This window comes from Rhea pennata, chromosome 9, assembly GCF_028389875.1.
Source record: "Rhea pennata isolate bPtePen1 chromosome 9, bPtePen1.pri, whole genome shotgun sequence".
Classification (NCBI taxonomy): Eukaryota; Metazoa; Chordata; class Aves; order Rheiformes; family Rheidae; genus Rhea; species Rhea pennata.
The window spans coordinates 20,505,431-20,523,465 of NC_084671.1; the positions used below are offsets into that span (position 1 = coordinate 20,505,431).

Genomic DNA, 18,035 nt, shown 5'->3' on the forward strand with positions numbered 1-18,035 from the left:
GAAATTCTGTAATTATACTATCTTTTGGCCTCACTTCTGTGAAAATGTGAACTCTACAGCTGTCCATAGAAACAGATTTCTCATCTTGCTCACAAATTGTATAAAACCATTATTAAGATCTAGATGGAAATAACACAATGAAAATAAATCTCCAGTCAGCTACAAGTTAAACAACTGATGTTAATAAATTATATCAGTAAGTATTTAAAACTGACACAAAAACTACTGATTTGTTTTATACCTCATACAGATTTGTTAATGTCTGATTCAATGTCTGAACATAGAAACAAAAAAAAACACACACACACAAAAAGATCAGACATTGATCATGTGGTAAGGCTTAGATGAGTATTTTTTTTTGGTGCCATTAAAAAATAAACTTACAATTACCTATCACAGAGTGGGGTAGTGTAGCCTTTGGAAATCTGTTCCATTTTGTAATTGTAGGCCAATATAAATAGATTCCGCTGGAAACTGGTCATCTCATTCACTTTATTCATGACATTTTTGTAGATCCGATCCATAATTTCCTAGTTGCATAAAAAGATTAACTTTAATTCAAAGTATCAGCAATTTTAATACAACTAAAAGGGAACTTGACCTAGAACTCTAGTATATTTCAAATGACATATCACTCCCAGTTGCTGCTTACTCCCTTGCTAAAGGACAGCAAGATATTTACAGAAATTGCAGAAAATAAACATCTGAGTAGGATCACCACTACTCAGCTTTAATCTGCCTGTTGCCAACTATCTTTATTCTATGAAGTACTATGCAGGTGGGAATCCATTTATTTCTTGACTAGCACTTTGCACTTCACTGAAATTATTGCAAAACCCAGTATGTCACTAAATAGGCAACTACTGTTTTTAAAATGCTAAGAGGTGTAAAGAGTATGTTCTCCTCCTTCAAAAAGCTTAATAAGGTTGTCTCTCCTCTTTAAATCATCAAAAAGTAAAGTCTATGCCAAGGGCCACCTTCATCACATGATGGCTGCATTTAAACTATGTGTGAGTGCGCGCACACACATACATATATATACACACACAGTGTTTACTATCATGAACATATAACTAATTAAATTGTCAATCTAAACCATGCAACTCTAATTATTATTATTATTAAGTTTGACATTCATATGGTAAGTATTTATCCCAAATATAGAAAATACTTCTTAAGCTAGCTTAAATTCAAGGTTCTATCTTTTTCTTTTCAATGATAACTGCATTAATTTTGTTGTTAAAAATTTGAATTATGAATTATATTTTAAAAGTGATTCATCTTTCAGTTACTTACTGGGACAGCAGCCATTAGCGTTGGTCTAAGTGTAGTAACGTCACCTTTGCTTCCTTTCTTTATTTTAGAGGACTAAAGTGAAGAATAAGTTAACTGAAGGACACACCAAGATTTTTAACATGTGAAACAAAATTACACAGTACATCTTGCAAATTATCATTTGTGTTTATATTCTCATTTAGCAGTAAAAACTAGTCCAGAGTAGTAGCTATAACCACCAAAATCCTGTTTCATAAATTGTAAAACAGGAGATCTGCTGTAACATTTAAAAAAAATGTATTAGTAGATCTAACATGACTAATATTTTACTATGTAGACTTGACATACACCAACAACATACCTGATCAGCTAATGTCTGAGGTGATGAATAGCCAATGCGGCATCCATGAGACAGACAGACAAGTTCAGCACTCAGCTCCAGAACATGGGCAAGGGGCAAATAGCCAATATAGATGTCTTTTTCCCTGTGAACAATTGTTAAGATAAGTTTATGCAGACAAGATTAAGTACTGCACCAAACAGAAAACCCATAATTTAATACTAATTAATAGTAGCACTGCTTAGGGTAGTTTGCAACCCCTCTGTGCAAAGTGGCTGCATAGGCTTTAGTATCATATTTTAAAAGATTAATCTCAGTTACTTTATTCAGAATATTTCCATTTGACTTTAAGTTCTTTCTTAGAAATGTAATATTTTCAATTCAAAGGTAAAATTATTATACAGATAAGGAAATAAGTAATCTACAGTAATTCCTTTGAAAATGTGTAAGAGCTAGTAGTAGGAGTGCTTCAGATAAACAGCTTGCATTTCTGGCACACAGGAACCACTTAACTGGGCAGAGCTTATCTATGAGAATGAATTATTTTCCTCAAGCAACAATCTAGAACATAAACCAAACCAAAACCATCAAAAATCTCATCACTCACTGCTCCATGTATTTAAAGTTGAAGGGGGGTGGAGGGAAAGGGTTGTTCAACTGTGTCTTTCTTAGCAAACTCAATCAAAACAAGGCACTCCACAGCGTACTGTCTTGCCCAAATACAGAAGATGAGAGAACAACCAGCACATGAAATAATCATATCATTTCATGCAGTACTGAAAGACGCTCAGTGTACAACAGTATGCAGGTTTAGCTCTGTTGGTTAGAGTGTGGTGCTGCTAATGCAAAGGTCATGGGTTCAATCCCCATATGGGCTATGCTGAGGGTTGGACTAGATGATCTCCAGAGGTCCCTTCCAACCTTACCATTCTATGATTCTATGATTGCAGTACAAAACAGATAATCTAAAATTACATCTAAGTACAGGAAAGCATTGTTGGTACGTACCCCAAATTAGGAATTCTTTCAGCCATTCCAGTTATACCAGCAATTATGTTGCAATGGGAGATCATAACTCCTTTGGGAACTCCTGTGGATCCACTTGTGTACATGATCACTGCAATATCTGAGGGTACAGGCCTTGCCTGCTGTTTGTTTCCTGTAATTTCCAATAATTTTATTGAAAAAGAGAATGTATAATGTATGGAAAGCCTATCAGATTGGAAGATCTTAAATATTAATATATTATAGCAATTATTCTGATATGTAACTATATAACTATCACTATTACATTTTGATTTCATTAAAAAGATCGTGGTCAAGCTTAAGTGCCTTCACAGAGAGTAGGTGCTTCTTTGTACTAGATGTGCTATGTACTTTGAGTGACTTGGACAGAAAAAATGCTGTCTCTGTAGACTATTATGCCTCCTGTGTTCCTGCAGAGGAGAAGAAAAATGGACAGAGCTTTAAGTTCTCCTCCAAAATATCACTGAATACCTTTCATATCTTTAAGGTATCTTGCACTAATTCCAGGAACCACATAGCAAACCTTCATTTACAAAGCTACTTTGTCATGAGCTTCCACAGCAAAGTGGCAACACACTGCCCCATTCATAGCATACACAGCAAGGCACTACTGAGTCAACGCGAGGTCCAAATTCTTTAAGTATTTAAATAAAGTTCAATAGGTTTAATAGGATTAAAACATTTAAGTGCATAAAGTAAAAAATACCCACTTTATAAATATTTTATTTTCTTGTTCTCAGTTTAGGAATTAAGAGAATTATGCGAACTCTCCTCTGAACATACCCCATGTGCAATACTTATGGCACAACATACACACTAAATAAGAACAGTGAAAACACACTTAATATTTTCCCACTCACTGAACCCCTTCTATTCTGTACAATAAATGACACAGGAAGAAGTACAAAAGGAGCACATTTATTTAATATAATGCTAACTGAATATGCTTGACCATAAGCAATTTCAGCTGTAGTATTCCATCATTTCTGAATGGCTCACTTGACAAATGTAATGTTCCTTTATTACAGTTTACAGTATGCGATATTTAAAAGATTGAATATGTCATTTTACATAGCACTTAGATTAACAAATCTTGAGGACTCTCATAAGTTACAGCCATAATTTATTCTGTGGATGTTGTCTGAAACAGTTTTAGCAGTACACAGAATTGGCACATCAAAAAAGGGAAGATAATCTTTTAAAGAAGCTGAGAGTTTGAGAGCCCCCCATGTTGGGAACAAACTTGCCATTTCCCTGAAAATCAACAACAGATGGATTAACTACCCACCCCGTTTCTACAACAGAATTCCATCCAGCATTTATATGCCTTCAGTGATGAAAAGATTCTGAAAACACACAGAACAAGAACAGAAGAAAGCAACCACTGAATAAAATGAAATCTTAAAACACTAGATTTAGCAACTCTTTAGAGCCAAGAATAAAATTTTCTGTTACTGGCAAGTTAATTAAAAATCTTTGAAATACTGATATATAATTCTAAAAAAAAAAAGTTAAATCAATTGAAAATATAATTACATAGTAATTTGGTATTTTCAGAAATGTAATAAAAAGGACTGAGTTCTGAATCTCTCCAGATTCAAACAGCTATTTTACATTTATTTGTGAATTCAAGAGGCAGTGGGCACAAACTGAAACACAGGAAATTCCATCTGAATATGAGGAGGAATTTCTTTACTGTGAGAGTGACAGAGCACTGGAATAGGTTGCCCACTGAGGTTGTCGAGTCTCCTTCTCTGGCAATATTCAAAACCTGCCTGCATGCAATCCTGTCTAATATGCTCTGGGTGATGCTGCTTGAGCAGGAAGGTTGGACTGGAAGATCTCCAACCCTACCGATTCTGTGATTCTGTAACAGTTGCAAATTGTTCATGTCATCTGCCATAAAATGTGGAGTGACTTTTCTCTGCGTGTTCTGAATAACCCTTTTTAATAAACCTGATTATTTAAATACATTCTAAATTACTATCCTAGCCCAAAATTTATCCTAAAAAATATTCTTCAATTTACATGAAATTTGTTTATAGAGAAGACTGTTTTCATTAAAAGGATTTGACTTCACTTTACTGAAAAAAGAGTTTGTTGGGTTTTTAATTAAAGATAAAAACAGATTAGAAAAAGTTAATCACTGCATAATTTCCCAAGACCTGCAATTTCCCCAAATTTACCTAACAAGGTCAAAGTAGGACAGCAATTCAGAGGATCCAAATAGAAAGCAAAGATAACCTACCAGTGTCTGCTTTGGCCCCCATAGCTTGCACAGAAGCCATAGTGTGAACAATGACGCCCTTGGGAAACTCTGACCATGTTGTTGGTTTGCCATCTACAGTAATAACATGTCGCAGTCGTGGAACTTGAGAAATGATTTCCTGTAGAAATCAAAATTTGTTCAGAAAGCAAACGTGATGTTTGTGCCAAAAAGGAAAAAAAATCTACTGTATACAATCAAAAATATTGACTTAAAATATCAAGTATTTAAAATACTGGAGGAAACCTCACCCAGCTCAGACAATTGCAAAGCTTGAAACCTTCTCCCTTTAGATTTACAGAACTAATTCGACTTTCCACTTAGAAGTCCAGAAGGTTTTCCCTCCCCCCACGCACACCAAAATATTTACTAATCTGAGGCTTATTTCAAGAAATGCCCACAAATAAGACAGGAATAATTTGTACATATAATTGACTTTCTACTCCCATAAAACACTAACAAAAAGATATCATGGGCAACACTGAGCTACAGTAATTCCTATGCTGCTTCTTGATTACTGGGCTATTTAAAATATGTAACAGAATATGGAAAATAATTGTTTAAGAAGCAGCTAAGCATTACAAGCAAAATGTAAGTTTTAAAACAACTGTGAACATTCAAGTGAAAGATAATTATCACCTCCAGCAGATGAAATTCATTCTCTCACAATGCACATTTATTTTAGCTTGTAACATATCCAGTGTCATTCTGCGTAACTTAAAAGGAAAAAATAAGGTTTGGGGAATTGTCATGCAAAAATGCAGCAATGCAGTTTTTAACTGCAACAATAGTACTCCTCTATGTGAAAGGTCCTGTTCCTACGAAATATAGTAAGATGAAGTTCATACAGATTTGCTGTTCTGCTTGCGTTTTCTGGGACAGTACGGTCTTGGAATACGGTGGGGATTCTGCACTCAGAGCTCTACCATGCAGTAACTAATACGCAGCAGAGACAGGCTGCTTCTAGCCCATTCATAGTCTCAGAAATCAAAGCCTTTGAAGAAAAGGAACAACCAAGTCCTAAAGGTTCTTCTGAAAACAGCTCAGCAACTTCACTGATCTGTTATAGCACTTTAGATTTTAAAATCGGGCACTTAAATTTCTGCATCAGTCAGTCTCCCAGAATCCTAATTATTTAAGGTAGCAAACTGAAACCCTGAAATACTGTTATCATACTTCTGATTTTTATTTAATAGAATACTTTTTTAAAACACACTTAACTACCATGCTAGGTATAGCATCCATACGCATAATAAAACAGGAAGATCTTATTTGAACTATTTTAATGAAAATATTTAATAAGCTTTCCCCAACACTAGAAAACAGCACTAACTATTCAAGCATCAATCTTCAGATTTAAGAGTAATCTTCTGTCGGGAAGACACCTAACAATAAATCACGAGTATTATTGTATTTAGCTATTCATATGCAGTTTATGCATTTTCTGTTCCTCCCATTTGCTTCAGCTGTTTATCTTTTACACCACAAAAACCACCTAGAAACCACAGCACCATGTTGTAAAGGCGTCATTCCAGGCAGCACTGCATGTCTTCAATAGTGCAACTGCTTCATCCTGTTCTCACAAGTCATTCAGGAGCCTAAATCCCAACAAAGCCTAACTACTATGTTTCCTATACATGAAGACAGATTACATAAATCTTGTTTTAAAAGAAATGTCTGCACTATAGAGGGGCAAGAAAAGTAACCATTGCTCCATACAGCTACACAGATCTCTTAATAATAATGAACCAGATACACTGGAGAAAAATTCACAAGTATTTTTCTGACCTTCAATTTTGTTTGCATCAATTCTTTACTAGTGATGATGGTGGTCACCTCTGTTTCATTTAACCCATGTACTATTGCTGGTCCTCCCAGAGTAGCATACAGTGTAACAACTGAAAGATAAGAAAAAAACCCACAAGAACTAGTGAATCTCTATTCTACACTTTAAAGTTTACCAAAAAAGAAAGAAAAAGAAAAGAAAGAAAGAAAGAAAGAAAGAAAGAAAGAAAGAAAACTTCAGGTTAATCCACTTATGTGAACCAAAACATCAAAAATCTGCTCATCGGCCATTATAAAGGTGGAGTAGCCTTCTGCTTTAAAAAAGTACATTACATGGATTTAAAAACAACATAGTTTTTCAATTGCTTACAAAAGTAATAAATAACAAATATTGTCTATATGACTGTTTGCTATTTATCAAGCTCTAACCAGAAGTATCAAACTCACATTATCCTGGGTAATTCTCTTCTAAACCTACTCTCTGATCTTCATGACTTTTACCATTTAAAATGCAGGCATCTGTTCTCAATTTAATACATACTTTACAGTGTTTAACAGTCCTCTTGTACACAGGAAAAAAAAGGCAGCTACTTGATTTCTCCTTTTAGAATTCCTCTATTCTGTTGCTCGCTGTTTAGAACTGATTGCACAAAAGAAGTTATTAAAACATTATAATACATGTTATCAACAGATTAATTCCCACACTCAGTAATAAATCTTTCACTATCATATTCCCTTATCTATTTGAAGTTAATAAAGGTTTAATCACCACAACTATTAGATGTAGAATTAACATTGTGAGAACACAATATCACAAGGAAAGAAAATAAAGTTTTTGTAACAGTCAATTCCTTAAATGCTTTGTGTATTTTAAGAGTAGCTCATTAGCAACAGTGTTAAATCACAATTCTTTCATATTAATCATTTTAAAACCAAATTTTGTTTCCTGTCATTCTTATGGGAACAGCATGAGAAAAGAGAGTTACACACAGGAAGAGATCGAGGGAAGAAAGAGACAGTTCAGGAAGGAAGGGAGATATTGCTCTTAAAACAAAGCTAATTCTCCATTTTCCAAACACAACACAAAATGAAAGTATAGCAATTTAGTATAGCTCACATCTTGAAGAACTTACAAGATCAATTATCACAATCATTAAAAATTACATCATCAATGCTGGAAGTTTTGTCACGTGAGATTATCTAAATTTCTTTTGTACTTCAATCTAGATATTCACTGAAAATTTGAACACAACAATTACTAAAGACTTTATTATAATTTAGGGCTTTAACTGCAGTATATTTACTGGAGAGAAAGATAAAACCCCACTGTAGTCTAAGATTTCAAATTCAAGGAGCCTGAAATTCAGAGAGTTACTAACTCAGTATGGCAAACTAAGGAAGACCTCAAAAGTTTCCTTGCACAAAAAAGTAAATAGTTGACCTCTACTTATTTTTTCCTTGTTAAAACAGTCTATCATAGTTCAGAACTGTTGCAGGGCAAATGCACATGTACAGTGTTTGCTTTAATTTGGTGGGAGCAAAGTCCAGAAGAGTGCCTTACTAGTTCCCACGAGCTCTCTCTGCTTACTTCTGTGACCCTTGTTATATAAACATCTAGCAGAAATTCAGCTTCCCCAAGCCAACAAGCACAACTGAGATACCACACTAGCTGAAAAAAAAAAAAAAAAAGTATAATCTCTCAAATAACCATTTATACAATTACGTACTCATCTACAAAATAAATACATCAAAAACAACTCACAGTTACATGATAGAGCCACAGAACAGAGATATACCATTTATAAGATGGTGTACTGATGTCATGGAAAGAAAGAAAAGTGAGCGATCATTCCGATCTGTGAAACTCCCTCTTCTTTACACTAACACCTAAAACCTTTTTCAGACACATCTGAGAGTGGTGGAGGTTTTCCCTTTTCTACTGGAGTCATACTGAGAAGGCTGTCTTTTCATGTTTGTCTTTACACAAGCAATATGACAAATAAGATGTAAATTCAAAATTTGTAGGAGTTATGCTAGGAATACTGCTCTAAGAGATGTCTGACAAAAAGAAAAATCTTAACAATGTTGAATCTGCCATGTTATTATACCAGGGCAAAGTCTCAACCTCCCAAAACAAATAACATTTTTGCCATTTACTTCTGCAATTAAATTTCAAACCAAGTATTTTGTCCTATATCATATACCAAACAGAAAAAGCAAAGTATACTTTTAAAGGCTTCAACAAAATCAATTTTTGTCAGGACAAAAGCACTTCTGCTGAAACTTCAGTAAGGTGTGACTGAACAACAGATGCATACTCTTTCATATTTATTTCATAATTCAGTTACAGACTCAGGTGTTCTATCTGCTCACACTGGTGAAGAGCTCTTCACACAGGCGAAGTAAAGATACTTCAGAAAAATGCATTTGTTCGCATTCTTTTCCTATATTTCAATCATCAGTCCTCTTCTACCTCCTGCAATGCTTACTTGGCTTCAAATAACGTACAACTACGATATTAGAGCACGCAGGTATTTCTAACCATCAAACCATTTGTTCTCTGCACAGTATCTAACAAAAAAATGGTTTTCCCCATGTTTAATATTAAAGTACAGAAGGCATTCTCTCCAACACTAGATATGAAACGTGTAACTTTCATTGACATAAATTCCGCACACATACCATAAAATACAATACATTTCACATTCTGAAAGAACATCACAACACTATCAGAACAGTTTGGTCTCGCAAAATTTGAAAACTGAAAAGATAGTATTAATAGGTTACTTAATGTTTTGCCATACTACTGCTAGAACAAAAGGTGAATTTTGTAATTCGCTCTGCAAAATGAGTACGTGAATCTTGCACAATAATATCATCATCTGCCAACACAAAAGTCAGCCAAGTTCGTGTAAGATCACATACAGCTTAGACACTTAATACCACGTCAGACAGTGTGAAGCACGTCTCAGAAAGGGAATTTATAACATTAATCCAACAAAACCAGAAACACATGCATACCATTACACACACGATATCCATCCAGTCACTATGTCAGATGTTTTCAAATTATGAAATATTCCTAGAATTTGTCCTTCACTTCCAAAGATAAAATAAATGACACAAACATTTCCATTTTATTCCCAGAATGGTCACTAGGAATTTAATAGATCCCAGAAGTGTTAACAGGGAACCAACATAATGTTGGTTGCAATTATGAGAATTGCAATTAAAAAACAAGGCAGACATCTCATCTGAGAACAGCTTGTGCAGGAATCTCTATTCCAGGAGAAAAGTCGGCAGCAGTTGCTCAATGAAAAAAGGGCAAAAATGTGACTGAATTTTGGTTAGAAAGCACCTGTGAAAGTCACATATTCCACATCCCTGCTCAAAACAAGACATTAGAGCAGGTTGGTCAGGGCCACGTCCAGTCAAGCTCTGAGCATCTCCAAGGATGGAAATTCCACAACAGCTCTAGGATCTGGTATTTAATTACCCTCAGGGGTTATTATTCCTAATATCTAAGCAGATTTTCCTCAGATTGAACTTGTGTCTGCTACCTCCTGTCCTATCAAAACACATATGTCATGTTTGCCAACCCCCTGGCCACCTTGGCCAGCTGGACTCTCTCCAATATGTCAATGTCCATCTTGTACTGGGAAAACGCAAACTGGACACAGTACTCGAGAGGTGGTCTGACCAGTAGAGCCCAAATAGAGGGGAAGGATCACTTCCCTGAACCTACCTTGCTATGGTCACGCTACTACAGCCCAGGATGCTGCTGGTCGTCTTCACTGCAAGGGGGCACTGCTGACTTATGTTTAACTTTCTGTCCATCAAGAGCCCAGGCTCCTTTTCTGTAAAGCTGCTCCCTATCTAGTCATCCGCTAGCCTGTAGTGGCACATGGGGTTATCCCAGCGCAGATACAAGAATTTCTATTTGCTTTTGCTGAACTTCATCAGGTTCCTGTCAGCCTATTTCCTCAGGTTGGACTTACAGAGAAGTGAACTAGATACTAACGAGTGACAATGAAATGGATACTTGGAAAAAAAAATAAAATAAAATAAAGCATCCCCCTACACCAAGCTGAGATCAGCACTCAAGAGGTTTCTCAAGGAAAAATTAGGCCTATGGCTCCTATCCATATTTTTGTGTATCAGACTGGCAGACAGTACACAGCAGGCGCTCTCTCCATAGTTGAGATGCACCTTGGGCATAGGTAGGCCCTTCTATATTACACAAATAAGGAGAAAGAAGTGAGCTTGGCTCTGCATCTGTCTCTTGTTCTGAAGGGGATTGAAGGCAAGGAGGGTCAGCTCCAGTCAGGCTGTCCTATTCTGCCACTCTCAAAGGCAATTCCAAAATAATCTGTAACTGCCAAGGAAGCTTGTTTTCCTGCTTGAGTATACTTAGCTTTCCCTCAACACAGCTAGTAGTCTCAGCGCTAAAGCAGCAGAAGACTAAAGGATAATTAAACTAGAAGTTAAAGAATGGGACTAAGACTATCATCAGATCAAAAGGGCTCAAGATGTTTCTCTTATGGTCAATCCATGAGAAAATGAGCAGTATCATTCTGAACAGGTGAGAAACTCATCTCAGTCCACTTCTAGGATTAAGAATCCAGTTAATGAAGGATAATTTAGACACAGTGACAGACAGTGAAACTGACTACGCACAGCTCTCCCAAACTACATGTAGCAGGGCAGTCTTAAAGCTTCAGGAAGAGCAATTAGGACTCCTCAAGCCTCTCCATGAGCACAGTCTCAAATCTCAAATTCAGGTTAAATTAGGATTTAATGTGTGATAATGTTTTGCTGGAAAAAAATGGCCAAAGTACCTTTAGAACAGGAACCATGGCGTTACTCCATGAAAAAATATGCAAATTTGTATTTCAGTAAACCGTGAAATAGAATGAGGGCCATGCTTAACATTCAGCAAACTACAAATAACGGAGTGACAATGCCACTAATATTAGAAGGCACACTCGGAAAAAAGTTGAGGATCGTACTGCCTAACTTTCTTAGGGAGAAAAATATGATTCCCAAGTCTTTAGTGTGCTCCTGCCATCTAGGGCTAGGATTAAAAGAAGCGACAGAATTTAATGAAGACAAGTTAAAAGCAGAGGATAAGTGTGGCACTGAAGAAAAGAGCCCAACAGCTGCTAAGGGCACTGATCTTTATGCCATGAGAAGATAAGGAATGAAACAGCACGGTGTGCCACTGGGCCTGCTCTCAGGTTTGGGCGGGGGGGGGGGGGGGGAGAGGGGGTCAGGTGTCAGGTAACCAGATGCTAAGGCGCATTAACAAGCCTGACATATGAAAACATTCCCTGCAGTAAGATGAGGAGAGGATCCAACAGATTTCTCAGTGGAAGGGGATGGATAAATAAATAAATAAATGAGGCCCAGCCAAAGGTTTTCATTAAGGAATGGCTGAGAATTTGGCAGAGAAGAATTTACTGAACAATACTTTCTAAAAAGAGCTCTCCACAGTAAGTTCAGGACTTGCTCATTCTTTTTTCATTTTTTGAGGGGATCAACAGGATAAACTGTAAGTCAAATAAAAAACATATCCAGTTAAAATAAATATGCATGCAACAGATGAAGGTTTGACATCAACTCCTCAATTTGAATCAATGAATTCATATATGATTTTTGTTTTTAGAAACCTGAGAACATGTACTGATGTGAGAGTAACGAGAAAGTAAAGCTCTGTCACAAATTCACTGAGCAAGATACATTTACTGAAACCATACTTCAGCTGCAAACAGATACAGGTTTCTGTGAAACACTGCCAAGTGCACACTCACTACCTTGCATAGCAAGGATTTTTTTTATTTGTAATTTTAAATATTCTGTATCCTGATTTCAATTTATATGAACTTTTCTTAGTGTTTAAAATGAAGTAAGAAAAGGGTTATTTTCAGATTGTGCTATAAAATAAAAAGACTTTAAAATTTTAAGAAAGGTGCATACTTACGCTGGTAGTTGCACATAAAGCAAGCCTGTGCTGCAATCATCCACTCAGCTCTAGTCTCACAGAAGATAGCAATGTTAGTCTTTGGTTGCTGACCCAACACTGCTAAGCCATTTCCAAAATTAACAGCTTTAACGTATACATCATCATATGAAAGCCAAGTGTATTTGCCAAGGATCACCTAGTAAGGATAATAAATTCAATTTAGAAAACAGAACGCCTTAACACATGTCCAACTACATCTTTAACCATGTGAACAAAACGGAACTTTCATTTCAAATTTCTGTTTCAGTTAAAACAACAGTTTATTCAAGAAAATAAATAATATTCTTTAAAATAATTATAGGGAGTATGGAAGTTCCATCACACAAACATTTCCATGAATGTTATCACCTCATTTTCTGTTTTCACATTAGGGAAGCACAGAATTCCCACCACATTTTGAGACTTCAGAAGCTCCCTAGAAGGCCATGATATCTGACCCACATGCTTTTAGTTTTCATGAAGGTTTATTTTGAATGAAGGATAAAAAGAGCTAGCACAAAACATTCTCTATATCTGCTTTCTTGGATATCTGGACTCAGATTCTGCCACATAAATGATACTTAAATGCTTATTCTTATGAAAAATACTCAGGAAATTGGAACCCAGAAAGCCTTATATGCTGGCTTTTCAGTCAAAGATTGTGAAGTTCCCTTTCCTTTGTTTGTTCTGAGGCAAATGTCAGGAGGAGGAAGAGCAACCTGTTTGCCATTTTTACCACTAAACAAAAGCAAGGCAGAAGACCTGAATGGAATTGACTGACCAATCTCAATACTGAAAAGTCATGTGGAAAAAAGTTAAGCATTTCACTTTTCTTCCACATGTGGAAGCTGTGCACAGAAACTGTGGATTTGAATTTACTGTTCATTATCTACCTTACCATAGATTTCCATGTATACACTAACACCCTACAGTACTTTTTTTTTCTCCACCAACTGTTAAGTTATTTCTTTGAGGATTATTTTATAAATTCTCATATGCAGCTGGAGTACCAGGAAGTTTTTACACTGAAAATTCAAACCCTAAATTATACCTTACCTGTCTAGTTATACAAGCACCTCAACAGTTTTGAAAAATATTAGCTTTATTGGTCAAGTATTTCAGAGCTTTCATTTGTCTACATAGCATTATTAATAAATGCATGCAAACATTAAAGAAAAAAAGCTAGAAAAAATGTAAAAGCAAAGTTCTCTTGCCTTCTCCCATTCTGTTCTCCAGATATCATTTACCTAGTTTAACTAAATTTCAAATTTGTGGGTTGTAAGAATTAACTTTTTGGTATGTAACTACATTTCTAATGACTATACATTTCTGCATCAACTTTGTTAATGGGTTTGAAAAATCCCTCTCAAGTTCTAATAGAATAGAAAAATAAATTCTAATAAATTTCTGCTATCAAAACACTTCCAAACTACAGAAGTTTACAACTGAATAACTGAGTTGTATCCACTCCAACCTTCTTGAATATTACCAATTAAGCTACGTTTTTAGCAGGACAGTCCTTTCTTACCCCAAGACCATTATACACAAAGCTGTTTAGAAATTTCACACAACTTTTTTGTTTAAAAACAACAATTATTCAAAATGCAAAAGAAATACTCACCAATATAGGAATACTCAACAATTTCACCACAAAATAAACATTTTTCAGATGAATACCTGCCCAGCTTTTCCTGTTTTATCATTTATAGAAATTCTGCTTTACTGGCAGATAGGCCATTTCAAAGCCAGGAAGTCCAAAAACCTTACCAGAGAAGGCAACATCACAATATCTCTACTGTAACTCATTACAGAATTACAGAAACAATATTGACTGACCAAGCTCAGCCACTGTTTGCTGGCGGCAGCGCCGCACGGCAGAACACCTGGGCACCAGCTGCCTTACCTCCTGAGCTTGCAGGCAGACCTGCGGAGAACCACCTGGAAGTTCATTTCATTTGGGAAATGCTAAGATATTTCCGGTGTGGTAATATTCTACTATTTCCAAAACAAGTACTACATGTTTTCCTGTCCATTGTAAGTTCAGTAATTTGGGAGTTTAATTCCAATTTGGGACATTTTCCCCCAAACTCAGTGTTTTTCAGAGACTCAGAAATTCCTGACAAGCTCATCAGCTGAAAGTAATTTGTAGTACTGAATCAGGTGACACCTTTTCCATTCTCATGCTCAACCTACTAAATGGCTTCAAGGAACACTGCTCTCAAATATATAAGCCAAGAAGAGCACGCAGTGTCTTTACTATTTTTAGTAAATTCACCAATCAGTAGCTTACCCATTTTTTTGCAATTTCCAAAGAAAAAAGTTACCATGTAGCTTGCTAAAGTAGAAATAATAAATCATTAAATTGTTGAAAATGGATCTTTCTAAACAATATCTATGATTCTTTTTTCCTTATTTTTTTCCTTAAATAGCTTATCCTAATTGTTTACACTAATTTTATACAAATAGCAAAGTAAATTAGTAAAGATGGTCTTATTAGTGCTTTTCTTTCTTAAAATGTTAGAAAATTAGGTGTGTGAAAACAGATGAAAAGACCATTTTCAGTGAGGCTATTTTGAATTTTAACTCTCCTACTGCTTTACTCTAATTTAAATTCCCATGTACCTTTCTTCCCCATGCCTGATGTCTCTGTTCCCTCTCTATGACATATTAATATGCTGCCTCTCTTCACGTGTCCCTTTCTTCTACATTTCCCAATATGAATCTACAGCATACACAGGATCATTTCTTCCATCCTTTCTTATGTTCAAGTACCTGTCTCCAAACCCACTTCCCTTTCTGGCTCTTCTCTCAGTACCTTTTCACGAGCTTTTTCTAATGTACAGTCTTCTACTATAAACAGTCGTTAAGACCGATGTTAAGTGTCATAAGCTTTTAAACATTCATACATATGCTTAATTTTACAACTTGGACAACCTCCTCCCCCTTCTTGATAACTATTCATACACATAGAGTCAGGTGGTTGTCCGAGAGTCTGCAAGAGAAGGGCCCAAGTCAAGATTACTGAGAATTAAACACAGGCACAAAATCAAACAGTGCATGAGAAAAGAGAGTCTCTATAAATGCTCTTTCTTAATAAATAAATAAATAAGATAAATACTGCCCTCTAGTGTACCAGCTTTTAACACAAACTGCAATTTATTAAAAATACTTGAATTACATACTTAATGCTTGTGACAGCCTTCCAAAATACCAGACTTGAAAAGATCACTTTCCCCTACCAAAATCATGTTTACTTTTCCCAATCGTATTTTTCCATGTTCCACTAATTCTGTTCTTGGTTATAAAACTTTTTTAAAAGAACAAGACAAAAATAAAGCAAAATCCACATACTAATCAAGCCCATGAAAATATAATCTATAGCTAAGACCACACAAAATAATCAACCAATAGAATCAAGTTCGTATTTTGGGCAAAGTGAAACAAATAAAGAGTTATTTCATTTTTCATAGAAATTTTCACTAAACAAAATGTAAGCTCTGCACTTTTTATTCCAATTAAGTCTTAAGCTATGAAATACTTTCAACATTATTTTATTCTGACTGAAAAACATATTTCATAAAATTAGTATGCTCTCTAATCCACATCTTAAAGGATACTATTGAAGAAAATGTAAAAACTATATATGGAATACTATAAAATGCAAAGTAAGCAAGGACAAGTATTTTTATTAACATCTTAATTTCTGTTATTTTGGTAAATTCAATTGGTAACCACAAAGGAACAACTCTTTCAAACAACATAATAGCATTAAAAAAGAAATTACAGATTTTATGGCATATCCATGCGTTGGCAAATTAAAGTAGTATCTAACCTTAAACGTGTTAAGACATCTAGCTTTAAACAAATTAAGCTAAAATTGTGACTACATTTAGTTCTCCCAAGCATCGCAGGCTCAATATTTTGAGGGATATTAATTTAACCTATTAATTAATAGATCATAATCTTATTTATTAAGAATCAGGTTAATCCAGCCCCTTGCTGCTTGCACAACAGTCCTCTTCTAATTGGTAATGCAATTCAGTACACAGACTCATGATCCACATTCAGATCTGCCACTGACTTGCAGCTGACCTCAAAAATACATCAGTCATTCCCACCACTGTATGTTCAATTTCTGAAATGGAAAAAATAATTATCAAGTTTTGCAATCCCTTTAAGGTACACAGATTACACGTATTATATGTAAGGATTCAAAACTGTCATGTACCTTTTCAAGAAGTTGCACCAAACAAATCTTGGCAAGTTGCCTTTACTGAAGAGTCACAGGCAATAAAAGGACGCATGATATAAAACACAAAAATCAAAAGAAAGAATCCTAACATTTTGAATCGACAAAGAATCATGCAAAACTTTCAGATTTACCCACTTGCTAAAACACCTTATGAGGTATTAATAAAACACTGTATTCATTAATGGAAAAAAAAATCAAAAGTAAACTTAGACAACAATGCCACCACCTGGGAACAAAATAACAGAACAGCAATTATGGCAATCAACCATAAAGAACTGTTTTGTCAAGCTTAGTCAAAATTACCTAATTGAAGACTTAGAAACAAGTTATTCAAATAAATCATCAACGTTCTTCAGCTTTCTAACATTCAAAATACTTTACTTGCATAATGCAAAAGGCTAAAACTCCTAAGTGCTTAAGCTTTATACTACTAATTAGCTTTGAAAAACAGAACAGAGGTTACTGGTAGCCAAAAAAACTAATGAAAAACCTAGTTGGTATTCAACATCAACTTGTTTCTGTTTCTTTTCAGGTCAACAAGGCAGCAAAATGTGCACTGAAAAAGTCTGTATGCATGCATTTCTCTCAGAGGCAGGCATTTCCGAACAGCATTTCCTTCTCACCGAGAAATTAAGATTTCAACAGAACAAATCTTTGTCATATTAAACATATATCATGATGTTAAACAAATTCTACTTTAAACATTATACACAAATACCAGAATTAAAATTAGTATTATTTAAGGATTTTCTTATTATATGAAAAGATAAATGTTTCCCTTGCACAAAAATAATCTTATCCAAAAATGATCTTTACAACATGAAGGCAGCAACCTTCTAATAGAGGAGGGCAGAACTTTAACATTTATCTGCACATATATTCTCTGAATGGAATCTGACTCACTCTCTCAGGCAAAAATACATTTTTAAGTGCCTCTGAATAGATACAAATTGGCAACCAACAACACAGGCCTGACCTTAAAAGACCCAATCCCTCAAAACAAGGTAAGTTTTTCTGTTGGAATTACCTCTGCCCCTTACAATTACAGATTTCCAAACATGTAGTTTGCCTTAAAGAAGGCTAAAAAAAT

The 18,035-nt window shown here is 35.2% G+C and overlaps 1 protein-coding gene across 3 annotated transcripts in view; it reads right to left on the reverse strand.

Moving 5' to 3' along the window:
- The window catches only part of ACSL3 (acyl-CoA synthetase long chain family member 3), a 52,254-nt gene that overhangs the window by 12,306 nt on the left and 21,913 nt on the right, over positions 1–18,035 (reverse strand). For all 3 annotated transcript variants that reach the window (XM_062582845.1, XM_062582848.1, XM_062582847.1), the window contains exons 4-10: positions 12,673–12,850; positions 6,696–6,805; positions 4,890–5,028; positions 2,624–2,774; positions 1,637–1,760; positions 1,297–1,368; positions 391–530 (exon numbers count right to left, since the gene is read on the reverse strand). In XM_062582845.1, coding sequence (XP_062438829.1) covers positions 391–530; positions 1,297–1,368; positions 1,637–1,760; positions 2,624–2,774; positions 4,890–5,028; positions 6,696–6,805; positions 12,673–12,850 — 914 coding nt within the window. The remainder of the gene's footprint in view (positions 1–390; positions 531–1,296; positions 1,369–1,636; positions 1,761–2,623; positions 2,775–4,889; positions 5,029–6,695; positions 6,806–12,672; positions 12,851–18,035) is intronic.